Raw genomic sequence first — 18573 nt, forward strand, 5'->3', positions numbered from 1 at the left:
CCCAGCATATGATCCCAGCCTGTAAAAAGTTTACCAGCTTGTGAGAAGAAAAAGGGTTTAGTGAAGAGGAGAAACGGTGGGGGTTATGGGGATGAAATGAACACTTGTATATTTTGGACAGTCATTTTCTGAGAACCTGTTGAACTATCTCTAATCTTTGGTGATTATCCACAAAACATTGTTCTGTAGCATGACAGATTTGCATGAAAGACTTAAATCAAGCACATTCATTTATAATGACACCTCGTAACTGCTAATTTCTCTATATACAGTGGGGCCTTGACTTACGAGTGTCCTGACTAACGAGTTTTTTGAGATACCAGCTGTCTCTCGGCCAATTTTTTTGCATTGAGTTGATAGAGTAATTTGAGTTAACGAGCTTGGAACGAATTAAACTCGTAAGTCAAGGCCCCACTGTATTTAACTTCAAAATCATCTCTGGCTAATAAAAAAAAAATAAAAAATTCAGAAATGGGGTATAATTCATTCCTTCAAGTGATTAAAAATACATGAGAGGAGCTTAAACATCACTAAAACAATATGCTCAGATCAAATTAAACATGGCATTTTCTCTCTGGAATGTTTTTTAAAAGATATGCCAATTGTTCTTTAGTTTTGATAATAGTTTCTCAATAACATGTTTGAATTAACCTTCAAATTAACTTATATTCTTCAAATTAACTTATACTCCAATTTCAAATGTAATGAGAACTTATTTTAAAAAACCCACCATGTATGACTAGAAGAGTAATTTAAATCTAAACCAAAAATAACATAGAAATTAGAAATTCAAGTGTTTTGTGTGTTTTTTAATGAAGGCAACATGAATAAAATATAGAGATAATTTGGCAAGTAATCTATATCACATTACAGCTAGGGTTGAAAAAATAATAATAAAAGTTACAGACATGCAATTTTCAGCAATTATACCAAAAGGGGGAAAGTACCTATGGGTGGTAAGTGGAAAAAGAAATCTCTGACATTTAGTATCAATCCAACCATAGTAAGATAATGAAAACAGCATCTCGGGGCATTCATGTAGCATGCTATGTTGCATTCTTCAACTCCTATAAAAATATTTTTAACAGATCTGCAGTTTAAGTCAGACATTAAGATGAAGTTCTGGCACTGAAAATGACTCTGGTAGAACTGCACATTTTTAATTATTGAAAAGAAGGTTAGAAAAACTAGGTCAACTTCATTAAAAAAATTAAGAAGACCTCATTGTAACAGGAACAGTCCAGGGGGATTTGAAAGCTAGATCATGCTATGAGATCTTATTTGACACTTTCAAAAGCAGAGGAAGCTAAGGAGAAACCAGAAACACAGGTTATTGAACAGTTGCTATGTGACCACAGGATTCAAAGGGAAACAAAATCAAAAGAAATTTTCAAAGTGAACTTAAAAAAGATAGAGGACTTAAAGTAACAGTTCTGCAAAACTGCCATCCTGAGGGAAGAGTCAAGTACAGGTTTTGGTACTAAGTCTCTCCCTCATCTGGCAGATCCCAGGGCTGAAATGAGCCTGCCTGGTAACCTGGGCAGGCTGGTTAGCTGCACAGGATTACACATTACGCAAACACTTCCATCTCCACAGAGCTCATTCCGTGGAGGGCAAATCAACTTTCCTTTTTAACACCTGGCACATATGACAAGCATTCAAAGAGGTGCAGCATTTAATACAGGTATTTTGTTCAAAAGAAGTTATTTGTTTTCAATACAAAATTCCAGGTTTAAAACAAAGATTACTCAATGGTAACAGGTAGGTGATAATCCCACAGTTCATGAAAACTACACAAGGAACAATATTCTGTGGGATAAAAGAAGTCTAAGAGATCATGCATTTCAATTTTCCTTTGCCAAAAAACTAAGCTAATCCAGAGATTTTTAAAATATATATATTTTTATTGATTTCAGAGAGGAAGGGAGAGGAGAGGGAGAGATAGAAACATCGACCAGAACGTGACCTCCTGGTCCATACATAGGTTGACACTCAATCAATGAGCCACAGTGGCCAGGCCAGAAAAATCCAGAGTTTAAGAACTAAATTAAGTATCCCATAAGACAGTGGTTCTCAACCTTGGCTGCACATTAGAATCCCCTGGCAATCTTTTTAAAATCCTGATTTCTGGGCCTCATCCTCAGGAATGTCTATTTCTTTGTTACTAATGTTGTGGCCCCACCCCATAACAAAGAAACAGAATTTCCGGAGGATGAGGCCCAGAAATCAGGATTTTTAAAAGATTCCCAGGTGATTCTAATGTGCAGCCAAGGTTGAGAACCACTACCATAAAAAGATCCTATCACTACATTTGGTAAATAGTTTCAGTATCTTATGACTCTTATATATGGACTAGAGCCCCGATGCATGAAATTCATGCAAGAGTAGGCCTTCCTTCCCCTGGCTGCCAGCACCGGCTTCCCTCTGGCACCCGGGGCCCAGGCTTCCCTCTGGCTGCTGGCAGGCACCCAGGACCCAGGCTTCCCTTGTAGCCCCGGCTTTGTCTGAAAGGTCATCTGGTCTAATTAGCATATTACTAACAGCTTTATTATTATAGATAATTGATCCAAATGTCTAAAAGAGACTAGTGTCAAATGGGGAATGAGCTGAACAACTAAGTGTCAGGTGGATGCCAGGGCCAGGCCTGGGTCACAGAGACAGATTCTTAGGTCTATTGCTCAAACAAATAAATTGGCCTTGTAACTGAAAAATAAAACAAAACACAACATTGAGAGAGAGAGCAAGATAAACAGATGGTTGGATGGATGGTGGAAGGATGAGAAGATAAATAGATGAGGGGAAAAGAAGAGCCTTTTTCAATGTGCCTATTTGGCTCTGTTAATTTATTCATCTTTTATATGATAACTTTCAAAGCTTTTGAATAATTTTGACACCATTTTTATATTTCTAAAACATCAAAAACAACACCAGAGACTGCTTTTTATTCTGGTCTGCCTGTCTTGAAATGCAATGGCAGTATTTAATTCAGTAAATTTACACATTTATTGAAAATCTGTTATAAGTTAAATTCTAATGCACTTGTATGTGTTGGGGGTTGGCACAGAGAGTTGGTACAAAATACTTAAATATATATATGTATATATGTGTGTGTGTATGTATATATGTATATGTGTGTGTGTGTGTATTTTTTTTTCTTTGCCTTTGGGGCATCAGGCTACCTGGGAAGCAAAGATAGCACAGATGAATCAATTAAGAAATAAATTAAGTGCCAAACTATGAGCTGCTAACTGTGAGTGCAATAAGAAGGGAGAGATGATTATGAACTGTAGTCACTAGGGAACAGCGTAGAGAAGAAGTGGGGGATGAGTTACACCATGCAGACAAGAAGTGAAAAGAAAGATGAGAAAAAATTTTAGCAAAGACAAAATTTACTTATTCTTTTATTACTTACTCATTTGACAACTTTCACGGAAAGCCTATACTGAAAGCTAGGCACTGTGCTTACAACTGAGTGGGAACCACACACACACACACACACACACACACACACACACACAAGACGTGAGTCCCGTCCTCAAGGAGCTTATATTCAATGGAGATAAAAATGCTATAAATAACCATGATATAATGCAAATACCATGTGGGTCATAACAGAGGTTCCAGTGATTGTAGCCAAGAGTCAGCCGTGAACAAAAGGTTGCTGATGAAAGCAGCTCTCTCATGGTCATGTGACCTTAACTTGGATACTGATTCAGTAAGCAGTTTCATTTTGACAAGGACTATGAGATCTGAGGAGCTGGTCATACTAACTAACCTTATTGAACTAATTACAGATAAATTCAATTCAAAACTTTAAATCTAGAAGCCATAGTGATAATGAAGAAGAACATCTGGGTAGGCCAATCAGAGTTCAAAGGCTATTTGGTAGGCAGGGAGTAAGAATAAAGGAACTTGAATGAACTTAGAATGATAAGAAGTTCCTGGGTTCACCTGTGATCACGGGTGGGCTGTCTTCTAGTCAATTCTCGTTCTATTAGGCACCTGAACAAAAGTCAGTCAGTCCTCACTTTTGGTTCAGTTGATTAAATCCTGTCACATTCTCCTTAACTGCAACAAGCACTACACAGAGTCAAAAACCAAGACACATGAGATGAAATCCTTGCTCTCAGAGCCAAATCGACTCAATGAACATTTCTGGTCATTTATATCATTGTTAGTACCAGACATTCTTTGCACAGCATTTAGAGGTACTGACACTCTAAAGCAGTGGTTCTCAACCTTGGCTGCACATTAGAATCACCTGGGAATCTTTTAAAAATCCTGATTTCTGGGCCTCATCCTCCGGAAATTCTGTTTCTTTGTTATGGGGTGGGGCCACAACATTAGTAACAAAGAAACAGAATATCCAGGGGAAGAGGCCCAGAAATCAGGATTTTAAAAAGATTCCCAGGTGATTCTAATGTGCAGCCAAGGTTGAAAACCACTGCTCTAGAGCTTTCTGATATTCACTTCCTATCAAAAGTTTTGTTGTGCAAAGCAATTTTTATGGAGTATTGCCAAAGAAATGCAGGCAACCCATTCTCTCAGTATTCTTAAATTTATCTCTGAGTTAACTCAAAACATGAGTCTTGAGCCAGGTTCTATCTAAATGATTGAAGAAGAAGCATAGTACTAGTTGCCCTTTAACATTCAATCTTCTTCTTTAGGAGAGAGCTCACAATTTTTTAAATCAGATAGTAAATATTTTAGGCTTTGTGGGCCATTAAGCAACTATTCAACTCTTCTGTTGGGTGCAAACCCAGCTATAGACCATACACAATACAGAAATAAACGAGCTTGGCTGTGTTCCAATAAAACTTTACTTATAAGAACCCACAGCAGGTTGAATTTGAGTTTCGGGTTTGCCAATCCCTATTCCATAGTAACAGAACCCTGTTTTCTGTTGGATACAAAATCATCCTGAGTAGACAATGGAAAGGAATGTATGGAAGAAGTCAAACTACTGAAGGTGCAACTGCAAAAATGTGAGCAAGCAGCAAACTGACAAAGTGAAGTGTGTCTCCCATACCCACTGTGCCCTTTAGGCAGAGAGAATGGATGGGCACACAGGTGCCAATGCAAGCCCTTTCCCAACTAGGCTCTATTATGAAGGTTAGAAAGTGGCTAAGCATATCTCAGCTGTATCTTACCATCTCTAACAGCTCCAAGCATTCTGAAAAAGGAATAATTAAGACCTTAGAATCATCTGAGTTCACTGTGGAAGACAAATACAGGGGTTTCTGGCTCATTAGATAACAAAACAAAAACAAAAATAAATATGTCACTTAAGTGAAAAAAATGAGAATGCCATGCTATTATTGTCATCCTTTAGAAAAGAGCAAACATATTCAAGATCATTGCCCACTTCTGAGTTAAGATAACAGTTTTAGTTATTTAACCACGCAGAGAATGATTTCTCTGTCCATTGCATTTCCAGGTAAATTTGGTGGACCAGGGTTTCACCTGCCTGCACAAGATAATGGTTTCTCAGGCAGCCCACTGCCATGGATTCAAAGGCCTTCTGAATTTAGAAATGAATTTTCAGATGTCAGATTTCAGGCTTTTGGCAAAAGACTACTCTGTTGGTGTACACCTTACAAAATCAAATCATTTCTATTTTCTAATCTCGCTTTACTTAAGTCCTCTCCATGGAGTTTAATAGATCAGACACCTATTTCTGAGGCAAGTCAATGGCCCAGAGATGACAGGGAATTCAACCACTGGACCCTGACTCAATGTTTTCACCATATAGTTGTGTACCTCCAAAAGCCTGAAATAGGCTTACACTTCTTTTTTATCATCAGATTGAGAGCAAAGTCAGGATGGCTACAAGAGACAGCCATCATACTAGTACCCTGGAGTTGAAGTATATGGCTCATCTTTCAGGAACATTTTAGCAAGATACCTCTTCAAGAAGGATTTGGCCCTAAATCTGGTGGATGTGCTAACCTATCTCTGAAATTACTTTTTCATTTAAATTTAATATTCAAATTATTTGTGAATTTAAAAATTGTTAAAAATCTAAGCATGGAGTTGGAAGTAAACTCCAATGCTGACTTAGGTCCCAAAGCCAATTTATTTATGTATGTTGGATTTATGGGCTCCAGAGCATGTGGAAATTTCAAGAAGGTGACTGATCTGACCCATAGATACAAAGAACAGACTGATGGATGCCAGAGGGAAGGGGGATGAAGGACTGGGTGAAAAAAGTGAAAAGACTAAGAAGTAAAGATTGGTAGTTTCAAAATACTCATGGGGATGTAAAGTGCAGCATAGGGAATATAGTCAATAATATCCTAATATCTATGCATGGTGCCAGTTGGGTACTTGAAATTTCAGGGGGAGCACTTTGTAAAGTATATGATTGTCCAACCACTATGCTGTACACTTAAAACAAATAAAATAATATTGAATGTAAACTGTAATTGAAAAAAATTTTTAAAAGAAAATGTCTGATCTATTCAACTCCTTGGTGGGACTTCAGTAAAGTAAGATTAGGAATGATCTGATTTCATAAGCTGTACACAGACTGAGTAGTCTTTTGCCAAAAGCCTGCAGAATAAGGACTTTTCTCACTATATGCCAATGTGATTGAAGTTTGTGTTCTTTGGCTAATGTCAGGGAGCTTTTGGTACTGTAGGCAGTGAACTCATTTGACCCGATGTCTCAGTATATTAAAGCAGGTGGTAAACCCTAGAAAAAAAAAGTAAACCTACAGCCATCTGTTTATTGTGCTCTTTATCTAAAGCTATTCAGAGCCCTCAGGCTTTTTTAAAAATCAATAATAAAAAAAAGAATTTGTGAAAACTCTTCAGCATTTTAGAATGCTTTTATTCTTGCTTCAAAGAGAATTGGAAGAATGCACCAAATGAAAGCCAACTTATCCCAAACTGATTATCCATCATCTGGAATTTCTCATCTCCTTGTTTCTACCAGTGCTGCCTGTCCTTTGAGCCATCTGATTGCCTGTTATGATCAGCAAGTTGGCTAATCAAAGTAGAAAAAGGGAAGCTCATATCATTTCATCGTGTCCTCCTTACTGGCTTTATTTTGACTTCAGCAAAAAGTTATGGTATGCAGTGCAGAGGGGAGTGATTAAGAGTGTATGCTAAAATAAAGAAATAATATTTTGAAACTATCTGTGACTCAGAACATCATCCATGTTGTATGAATAATTGATGCCCTGTTAAAAACATGTTTAAGTTTTCTGGATGATAATTAAAACCCTGTTAGGTCTGTTTTTCAAAAAATTCTATATAATTTTCCTTGACTTTATACTTATGAGATTAACTATGGGCAACACTGATAAAGATTAATAAATAATGTGTACCTTTCATGGTAAATGACTTACCTAATCATATCTATCTATCTATCTATCTATCTATCTATCTATCTATCTATCTATCTATCTCTATCTATCTCCCATCCATCTATCCATCCTCTGTGAGGCTATATTTCACAGTACTTAAAAACTTGGTGTTTAGAGGCAGAAAATCTAAATTCGATTCCTACTCCTATCACTTACTAATTGTGTGACCTTGAACAAGTTACTCAACCTCTCTGAGACCAGTTTTCTTCCTCTGTTTGATGGGGATGATAAGAAATATCTACCACTTTGGGTGGCTTTGAGAATTAAATGAAATAATGCATTTAAATGACCAAGCACAGAATCTAACATATAATGAGTATTCAGCAAGTAGTAGCTACCGTTGCTTTTGATAATAGAGCTTTCAGATTCCAGACCTTCAAAAACATCAAGACAAAAAGACTTGAATTGAATGCCTTCAGCTCTTAAACCTCTTAGTTCATTTACTAGTATAATGGCTATGGAAAGACAGTGCCTACCTACATCATGGTCATCGAAATAGTGGAAAAGTACCTATCTATTATTTTATAGAACAGTCATTTGTGAAGGCCAAACATGAGAAGTTACTGATAGGCACTGAGGGAAGGAAACAGACCTTAGTAAACATGATAACACACAAAAGAGATATGTACAAAATGTTAAGATAGATGGCATAGTGCAGGAGTGGGGAACGTCCGCTATATAAGGCCCATGAAACCATTTAGTCTGGCCCTGTCAAGGCATTCGGGGTGAATTAATTAAATATTTGACCAAATATAACAAGCTAATTTTTAAGTTTGGTCATTTTATAGGTCCTCGAATGATGTTATAAATACAGTGGGGTCTTGACTTACGAGTGTCCCGACTAAAGAGTTTTTTGAGATACCAGCTGTCTCTCGGCCGATTTTTTGCATTGAGTTGATAGAGTAATTTGAGTTAACGAGCTCCTTAAGGAGCTCCTTAAAAAGCTCGGTCTCGGAACAAATTAAACTCGTAAGTCAAGGCCCCACTGTATCCAAATAGCCCTTGGCAGAAAAAAGGTTTCTCACCCCATCTATGTAGTCCATGTAACAAATGAGTGTAACAGAAATGATTGAAACATATACCTTTCAGTAGAAAATGAATTTCAGGATAATCAAAGAGCACCATTTGAGGAGAAGACCTTTTACTTCACAGAAGAATGCCAATGTAGACCAATGACAAAGTAGACAATCATTCTTTCACAAATGCTAATAGAACTACTAAATTAAGAATTATTCATTGGAATGAAAGCTATTAAGTAAAGAGTTGATGGAGAATTGAAGACTTTTGGTGGCAGGAGGAAGAATATGACTTTATAATAGAAGGTGTCTGTGTCCTATACTGTGATGAACACTGCCTTCACCAATGATGGGCAAACCAGTGCACGACATCAGTTCTGCATTCTACTGAGAGGGCCTATCTCAGAAGGAGGTAAAACAGTTTGCTAAAAGGAAGCCCTAACCCTGGTAAGTACATACTTAATTAGACATTGGTGCTCTAATGCCCCAAATAGCAAGACTTTCTATAGGGTGAACAGATATGTGACAGGTAAAGGACAGAACAGAGGAAGAGGAGAAGAATAAAAGTAAAAAGGGTGAGAAATGATGAGAGATGGAAGATTTCTTCATAAAAATATACCTCCATAATGGAGGATTTATTATTAGTAAGGGCTAGGAGAGACACCACAAAGTAAGAGTTATAGGAGAATCAATAATGCGGGCGGAGGGGTAAATACACAAAGAGGAGAAAACACAATGAACAGGAACAGAGAACAAGGGACAAAACACAACAACAACCTGGGGAGAAGGATGCAATTTGAAATGGCAGAGGAAACAGAAGGACAAGAGGGGGCAGGAAGTAAAGAAAGACAGCTGGTCAAAGGTTGAGGGGGCAGAATTTGGAACAAACAAGGGCTGAATGCATCTTTTTCATCTCTGTGCTCAGAAACTTTTATGGTAGGAGCTCAGGAGAAAGCAAAAGAGGGAGGAAGAGAATGAGAGAGTGAGGGAGACGGATGAGGAGGGAAAGCAGGCAGTTAGAAGGCAGAGAGAAAGACGGGATAGGAAGAGTGACGTGAAGAAGGAAAAAGAAAATGAGGAATGGGTAAAGCACACATTTCAGAAGCACACGAGGGAGTTAATATAGATAAAATATGATTGACACATTCAGTACTCGTGAACATTCTATGCCCCATTCCAGAATTGTGTAATTCAAATTTACTTTAAGAATACCAGAACTATTTTGACCAGGCAACATTTCTGTGGCTTACCTGAATCATAACTTATCTTATACAAATGCCTGGAAGTAGGGTAAAAGCTTGACCAACTTTATAGGAAAAACAAAGCTGACTAGCTCTTGGATCCCCTATGCACTACTGAGTGAGCCAATCAGCCTACAGGCTCCTTATTTCCCCCATTTCATCATATAAACTGACCTGAGGCAGCTGCATATTTTCCACTCATTCTTCTGTCTGCCCAGCACCAACACAAGAGGCAAATGCTGGTTCACGTAATTAATGTAGACAGAAATCTGGCTAAATACCACCAAAAAATCCATTTTTCAGGCGCCTGATTATCTAGATTGCTGACTGCATTGATTACATTAATCCAATGATGGCCAAGTCTTGACTTTCTTTCAGTTAGGCCAGATTTCATCTAGAGAACTCACAAATCTCTCTAGGATGCAAATCTCTCCCAGGACACATGATTTTGATTGACAGCTCACAAAATAACTTTGGCATGCATGCAAAATTAGACTCACATGCAATTTTCATGCAGAGATAAACCTATCCATCAACATAATTTTGGCTCCAAGAAATCAGTCAAGGTTCTGTGTCTGGAACCTAAGAACTAGGGAGTCTGATGCTTTAGAAGCCATATTCAAACGTACTCATTTGCAGTTCTTTTTTTTTTAAAATATATTTTATTGATTTTTTACAGAGAGGAAGGGAGAAGGATAAAGAGTTAGAAACATCCATGAGAGAGAAACATGGATCAGCCGCCTCCTGCACATCTCCTACTGGGGATGTGCCCGCAACCGAGGTACATGCCCTTGACCGGAATCGAACCTGGGACCTTTCAGTCCGCAGGCCGACGCTCTATCCACTGAGCCAAACCAGTTTTGGCTCATTTGCAGTTCTTACTGTGTATCAGTGTTTTCTAGCACATAAATAAGATTATAAGTTTGTATTTGAAATTACAAATATTATAAGATTTCAAATTACAATGGAGTTTGTGTTTGAGAAATTTTGGGGAAGAGATGGGTTGGTGAACTCAGATTCCTAGAGTCTTCAGTTGATTTTTCAAACAGAAAATAGTAAAAGAAACACTTTCCCTAACTCTCATGCCAGTTCCTTGTAAGTTGGTCACTCTACGCAAAGCACAGAACACAGAAGTTATCACTATGGAGCACCTGCACGTGAAAGTAAAGAGAAAACCTGGGTGAATACTCACTATTTGGTAGAGTCAGATAATTGATATTCTCGTCGTCTATCATAGCATTCCTGGATTCCAGGATCATTCCATAAACTCTTTATTGCATCTACGTAGGGATTCTCAAAAGCAGACACCTTCTCCACATCAACTTCTCGAACTAATTGTGCATGAGCCTGTTTTAAAAACAAAACAAAACAGCAGTTTTAGTCTCCTTTCCATCACTGAACATTGCCTCTGGTTCACATGTTACATTGAATACATTGAAGTTTTCCTTCATATACTGGTTTTCAAACTGGTTTATAATAAAGTAATGCTGCTGCTTTTTTTTTTTTTTTTTTTTTTTCCTGAGAGAGCCCGGTCCTAAATCTCTCCCTGGAGAGTAAACCTTGAGGCTCCTTAGAGATGACTAGAGGAAAGCAGGGTGCTAGGATCTCATCAGAATGATGAGGATGTCATGTGACACACAGAACTGGTTTTAGGTGATAATCATATTCCGAACGCAAGTAATATCATTAAAGGGAAAAAGGGAATTATCTCCTCTAGAGTTTATTATAATCAAACACAGAATACCCCCAGCCCATGGGGGTTGCATTTACATCTGAGCAGAAACTCAACCAGACTCCTCCCAGTCAGGACTAGTTTCCCTAATTTACAGAGTATAAAACCACTAGAACAACAGTTAATAGCAATGACTTAATTTGAAAAACAGAAACCATTCTCTCTCCATTCCCACATACCCCAACTTCTGAAACATTTATTCTAAAACATCTATTTTATATCTGCTTTACCTACGTTATCAGATTGAGGACCCTATTCGATTTTTCAACAAAGAAAAAGGACTTTGTTATTTCATTATACAACATTAAGCAGGAAATAGGTAAGGAGATTTAAAATATTTTTTCCATAAGATTAAAATAAAAATATTATATGGTCACTCCCCAAATTAACAGGAATATACCACTGCTGAACAATCCCAATTAGAATAGGTTTCGTGGAAGTAATATGTATGCAAATTATATATACATAAATACTTAAATAAACAAATAAAATAACTAATTACCTTGGAAGCTGAAGGCAGATGACTGATAATTTATTCAGTCTTGATTTTGTACAAAAATACAAACTTCTGAACTAGGTTAGTGAGTGGCTATCATGGGCACATGATGACCTAGTTATTCATTTCATAGAGTTATTAAGTAGATAGAACAGTAATAAATTTAAATCATGCCAGGTCCTATCTAGCTCCCAACCTTTACCTTCTTTCTCTGTCCATATGTGAAAAGACCCCCATGTCATTAGACTAATCTTAACTTTAATCAAGTTTTAAGAAGCCCAACATGCTAAGGACTGAAGAAACCACCTTTCTTGCTAGTTCTGCTCTGACCTTGATAGTCAGATCCAGTAATGGAGAAGTCCAGTTCCACATGGGATGCCACTCTTAGAAAACAGATCCCTGTAGTTGCTTTCTGTACCTAATCCCTATCCAGGCCATCTGCCTTGCTATCCCTCCAGCGGTCCTGCCAGCCTGGAGTCCTGTTCCTGAGTCCCACTCCAGGTGCATCCACCTCAATCATAGTTCCTCACAAGATTAACTCTTTGAAAACAATTGTCACTGGTGACCCAATGAATCCACAATGCGGTGCTCCACATGGCTTTGGAGCACTTGTTTATCTGTGCTAGACCCATCTTCTCTGCCTTCGGCCTGCTCAATTAAACCTCCTCCGAGCATAAAACACTGGACGTGGGGGCCTCCCCCACCCTGCCCAATAGGTATGTAAGAATGTTAAGTTTCAACCCTTGCTTTTCTGCCCTTGTTCACTGAATACGAGCTCTAGCTCTTTGTGTCCTGAGATATGATAGTGATTACCCTTGCTATAATCCTAAATTAGACTCACCATCACTACATCTGCATTCCAGGGTTTTCTGGGGATTCAGTGGATCTCAGAGGGCCACTGGGGGAAGAAGCAGGGATATATTGGATGGTTTCCAACCTGATATACTCTCAAGACCGGGTTTTGAATCTGACTGCTTCTTCATATGGCCCCAATGTTATTCCTGGTGGGGAACATACTGCCCCACTAGCCTCATGTGGCTTTGTATTGTGTTACAACACTGTAGGGTCAGTGGTTCTCCAAAGGTGATCCACACACCAGCAGCAGCACCTGGGGATTTGGTAGAAATGCAAATCCTCTTATCCCAACTCAAACCTTTTGAATTAGAAGCTCTAGGAATGAGGCTGGGCCACAGAATGGCTATGGGAAACTAGGAGAAAAGGTTCACAAAGGTCTCTCCAAAGCAGGAGTCATTAACAAGTGTTCATAAGACTAAGAAGCCATGGGAATAAGTAAAACAGGGTAGGTATATGCAATAGGGAGTGATGAGGACTGTGGCACACTGGGAAATACACACACTAATTAAAAAGGGCGGCTGCTATTTAGCTCCAACCAGTTGCTGCCATTGGAAATGTAGGTTCACTGTTTCCAGAAGTTCCAATTTTGCAAGTGAAGCTAAAATGTAGATTTTTCTATGAAATATTTCTAATTTTAAATCTCAGCAACCCTAGAAAAGATAAAGCATATCTGTGCCCATTGGAGGCCAGTCGTTTGTTGCATTTGTTCTAAAAGATCCTTTCCCATTTGCTTCCCTAATAAGCTGGACCAATAACGATGCCCTGCGTAGAATCTAGAAAGTGGTAGCTGGCCACTGGTTAACACATGCTAAAAAATAAGGAATTTCCAGAACCTTCCTACAATATTATTTAGACAAACTATTATACTATCCATAGGGATAAAAGGTTGAGACCTCTCTGTGAATTGGCTAATAGCTACATGGTGACATAGGTTAGTGTAGGCAGTATTTAAAATGAATTTGATACTCACTACACTGGGCCAGCCATGCCATTTGGAAGGAGTTTTGTTTCTGTTTCTAGAGAGGTTAGCTTCTGCCAGAGAAAACAGTTTCAACATACCAGACACTTTTCACCATTATGATTAACTGTCTACTGGACCCCAGTGAGATGCTAGGTAATATAGCATCAGGGAATTAGACGTAGTCTCCATGGAGGGAACCATCCATATAGATGGCAACCAAACAAAACACAGGATTATATGATCCAGGAGTAGGAGCAAGAGGGAATTCTTGCATGTCCAGCCTTAATTTCAGTTGACTGTAAGGGTATTAACTAAAGACAACATTCTCAACAGTGTATTGTAACTTTCCACTGAGCGCCTGCTCCTGCAAAGTGAGACTACTTTCTCATGCCAGAAAACGCCTGTAGTTTCCTATCGTGGTCTAGCTTGCTTGCTTTTTCTCACATCTGCAATGTCTCCCTTCTTCCTTTCTGTACTTTCTTTAGCTTTTGTTCTGGGACTATTTCATGTGCCATCTCTCTGATATTTCTCCTCTCCACCCAAAATGCGGTCTTTGCGTCTTTTGAACAATGGGACTTTTACATTTTACTTTGTGTGAATTGTTAATGTCTTGCCTTATCCCTGTTGTAGACTATATGTTGAAAAGGGGGCTGTAGCTTAATGACTCTAATTTTTTGGGGGGACCCAACACAGAATAATAAGCAAACAAATATTTGTCTAACTTAACAGCATTTAAAGATGCATATAAATACAATGCCAAGTGCTACAAGTCCTACAATGGAGGAAATTTTCTGTCCATTACCTATTCTCACAGCACTACATAATCCTTAACAGTAGCTAGCGTACAAGTATTTGTATATCTGCTAACATCTTCCTCCACAATCACAGTATAAGTTCCAAAACAAGCTCAACATTGCAATATCAGAGCCTAGCAGAGTGCCTGCCACCTGGTAGATACTCAATAAACATTGGTTGAATGCAAGGAAGGAAAAGTAGAAATTATATTAAACTGGAAATCAGTATATCTAACTTCCAGTCCTGGCTTTATCTCTAACACTAGCTCTAACCCTTGGGAGAAATTACTTTACATCTTTATAACTTCATATTTTTCTTGTCCATAAGGTGATATAGCTGGAATAAATTATAAGCCTCATCTAGCCATAAACTGTATAATTATAAATATATAATAAATACATCTACAATGCACAGAGGACCAAAGGGTTATGACACTGTCTCTCCAGGATCACATAATATCATTTATTAAAAACAGACTTCGTTATTTCCAACAGTACCTAACAACATAGGGCAAATCATAGTTAAGTCTGCACATGAGCAATGCCACATGTGGACTGAGCAAGTAGAACTCAACATGGACAAAGGAGGTCAAACAAGGTGTCAGAGAGAAGACAGGGTTTGTCTGGCAGGTGGAGAAGAAGATGCATGACATTTCCAAGGAGGAGGGAGAGATGGACAAAGGTTCACTGGACTCTGGGGGAAAAACAGTCTAGTGAGGAGTTTCATGCTGACTATTAATTCAAATTAATCTCCACAGTGAAAGCTATACTATGAACAAGATCAGCTATGAGCGATAACCTGAGGTCAATCTCCAGCATCCATGAAAGTATATCGCCTGCAATAGCACAAAGATCACCATGTTGCCTTCATCCAGGTCAGAATTTCTAAGTCATTTTTACTGCCTCCCAAGCTTCATTCCATCCTTGCTGTTTTGGAAAATGACATTCAAATATAATCAACTGTAATTTGTGTTTATATAAGAGCTTTCAACTGACGTTCTCTAAGTTGTTTAAAGTATGATAGCATTTTACAAAATACAGAATTTTAAAACTGCCTATATACATGACACCAATGGAAGTTGAATCCTTTCACTTTTTTGGTAGAATATATTCTGTATGTGGAAAGAATGTTCTTCAGGATGCTAGAGTAAGAAGATAAATTAGACCCTTTTCTATTTGTCCAAATGTCAAATGTGAATAGTAATAAAAAACATAATTATGTGAAATTAAACAATTACTAATAAAAAAGCTATGATGAAAAGAAGTAATTTCTAATATTATAAATAGCAAATCAATTACAATTGACTACCCTTTTTATTTTGAACATTGTGCAGAGAAAAAGCAAAACAGATATGAATGAAATCATATAAACAAAATATAATTCAATTTCATTTTGTTAAAATTGAGCACACTAGATGAAAATATTTAATGGTGAATGCTAGCTTTCAGAATTCTTAGCAAGCTGGTAGCAAGCCTTAGAGGGAACGTTGTAAGAACTAAGTAGCTACTCTTAGAAACTGGCAGAATTCTAGGGAAAGACCACATGGAAACCGCAAGATGTGCCAATGTGGTAATGTCTTGTTTTAGGGATTCGGTGGTCATGAAATTCAGGTAAATCTTAGACGTGTTGATGTTTCCATGGTTGCTTAGGCAAAGGGAAGGAAGAACTGAGTTCCCACCATAGTGGGCCTTACTCTGCCCACAGAAGGCCAAGCCTTCAGATGAAACAAAAAGGATCTTATAGTCACTCTGGAAGGATTTTCAAAAACTCATTAACACCTCATAGTGGCTTGAGGCTGGAATGTCACACCTATTCCAGCTCCTATACTCCTGAAGTAGAAAAGCAAATGGTAACTTCCACATTTGTTGAAGCTCTCAGACACAAATATTCAGCTCCTTAGGCCTGCTCCATCTGAAGGGATGCCCGATACACAGAGGACCTCTAAATTAGAAAAGTCTGAAACACTGTTGGCGTCCCTTTTAATTCACAACTGAGGCTCACAACATCTCATTCTTTTTTCTTGGTACTTACTAGTATTTTCATTTTGGCATTTGACTCTAGAGAAAATGCAGACCCCTAAAAAAACTGAAGGGGAACACCCCAGGCTTTTTTCTTCTTCTTCTTCTTCTGCTCAAAGGAAGTACAAAGTAAAAGGATAGAATATGGGATCAGATTGCTGTGTTATAATCCCACCTCTACCCTGTACAAATTTAGCATGACCTTGGGCAAGCTATTTAACATTTCTAAACCTCTGTTTCCTAACCTGTGAAATGGGGGGTAATAACAGCACTTATCTTAGAGGTTTCAAGTACAGAATGCATGCACAACACTTAAAGGAGGAGCCTAACACCTAAAGCTACTAGTTATTTAAAAAGCAAAAGAAAAATCTATGGCTGGTGTGGCTCAGTTGGTTGGGCATCATGCACTGAGGGGTCACCAGTTCGAATCCTGGACAGAGAACATGCCTGGATTTCAGGTTCAATCCCCAGTGGGGGGCATGCAGGAGGCACCTCTCTCATCAATACTTCTCTCTCGCCCTTCCTCTCTCTATAAAAATCAATTTAAAAATATTTTTTAAAAAAGCAAAAGAAAAGGAAAACAGCACAGAAAACATAAACCATGATGTACACACCTATTAGTTTCTGTGACCTTGGGCAAGACACCCAAACCTTAATTTGCTCAAATGTGAAGTGACATTCTGGAGGTCATACTGGATACAGGGCCTCTGGCTCCTCAAATTTGCAAGCATTCTTTAGCTTAACCTTTCCTACGGAAAACTTGGATAAGAACTGTCCTTTCTTAGACCACCTCACCGTCTCTGACTGCATCACAATTTGAACAGTTGACCTTCATAGGTGCATTATACACAGAGGGACAGTTGATGTTTGTTCTTTTTTGTTTGTTTAATGGGCATTACTGCATAAATGACAAACAGCAGCAAAGTCCCACTGAGCAGCTACCAGCTGGATTCACATAGCAAGTGATTCATTCCCACAGAACAGCCACTCCACACTTACAGTTCAACCCCTGGCTCAGCACAATTACAAATTACTACATGACACGGCCTTTTGGAGTCTCTGATGAAGACGGTAAGTCCTGTGTTTGGAATCCTTCAGACCTAGGACTCTGCTGATTGTCTTTTACTAAGCGCCCATGTCCCTCTTCACCTGAAGACCATTGAATCTCTCAATGAGAAATCCAGAGAACCAGAGGAGAGAAGAGGAAGACGGAACAGTAGCTGAGATCAAACCAGGTTTCAATCATAACTGCCACATGCCAGCCCTGTGCCTTTACGCAGGTCACTCAACCTTCCCGAACCTCAGCTTCCTCATCTATAAAATGGGGAAAATAGTATGCTGTAGGGCTGTTAGGAAAATAAAAATGTTGGTAAAAATCCCCTAAAACAATATTATAATTATGAATTTTTGTTATCTCAAAATTATCATTAATATGTTGATTATTTCAATAAATATTTGTCTACAGTGTGTCAGGCAATGAATTAGACACTGATAAAGCAGAGAATTTATGTTAAATAAAATGTTCCAGGTAATAAAATATTAGGTAAGAAAGTTTATCAAACTGTCACATATTATTCTAGGTTTATATTTATTACCCCACTATTAAATTTTCACTTTCATCATTAGATTTTATTTTTAATCTCCATTATGGCATCTGCAAGGCAATTAGTAACTATAAGGTACATTGCCTTTCCCAAAAAACATTTGCTGAAGATATATTTCTCCCTTTGCCGTTACTTCACAATCGACTAGATTTCCTTATTCTAACATACAATGGATTCCTTCTTGGGCGAAGGAAACACTCTATTCTTCTGTTTAAAATATTCTTTTTCCTTAAAAGAACTCAATCTCTTTGTTGGCCCTATCACTATAATTGTTCATGTAAAATATCCTTCTATTTAGTTCTTTGCTTATCATTTTCCATCTTCATGTTTGTCTGCCATCCCATAATGATCAGTATGAATGACATGAAAGTCAAATGCTTGATGCAGAATGGCAAGCAGTTCCAAAGGGCCTGCAACTGATGTACTTACATGGTCCCATTACATAGAATCTTGACCCCAGGTCTGTGAAATCTTGGGATGCCATAT

At 38.2% G+C, this 18573-nt stretch overlaps 1 protein-coding gene across 1 annotated transcript in view; it reads right to left on the minus strand.

Moving 5' to 3' along the window:
* The window catches only part of LOC132212019 (guanine nucleotide-binding protein G(q) subunit alpha), a 260920-nt gene that overhangs the window by 62771 nt on the left and 179576 nt on the right, over nt 1-18573 (minus strand). Inside the window, exon 3 of the mRNA XM_059656972.1 lies at nt 10819-10973. Within this exon, the coding sequence (XP_059512955.1) occupies nt 10819-10973 (155 nt within the window). The remainder of the gene's footprint in view (nt 1-10818; nt 10974-18573) is intronic.

Source organism: Myotis daubentonii, chromosome 11, assembly GCF_963259705.1.
Source record: "Myotis daubentonii chromosome 11, mMyoDau2.1, whole genome shotgun sequence".
Taxonomy (NCBI): domain Eukaryota; kingdom Metazoa; phylum Chordata; class Mammalia; order Chiroptera; family Vespertilionidae; genus Myotis; species Myotis daubentonii.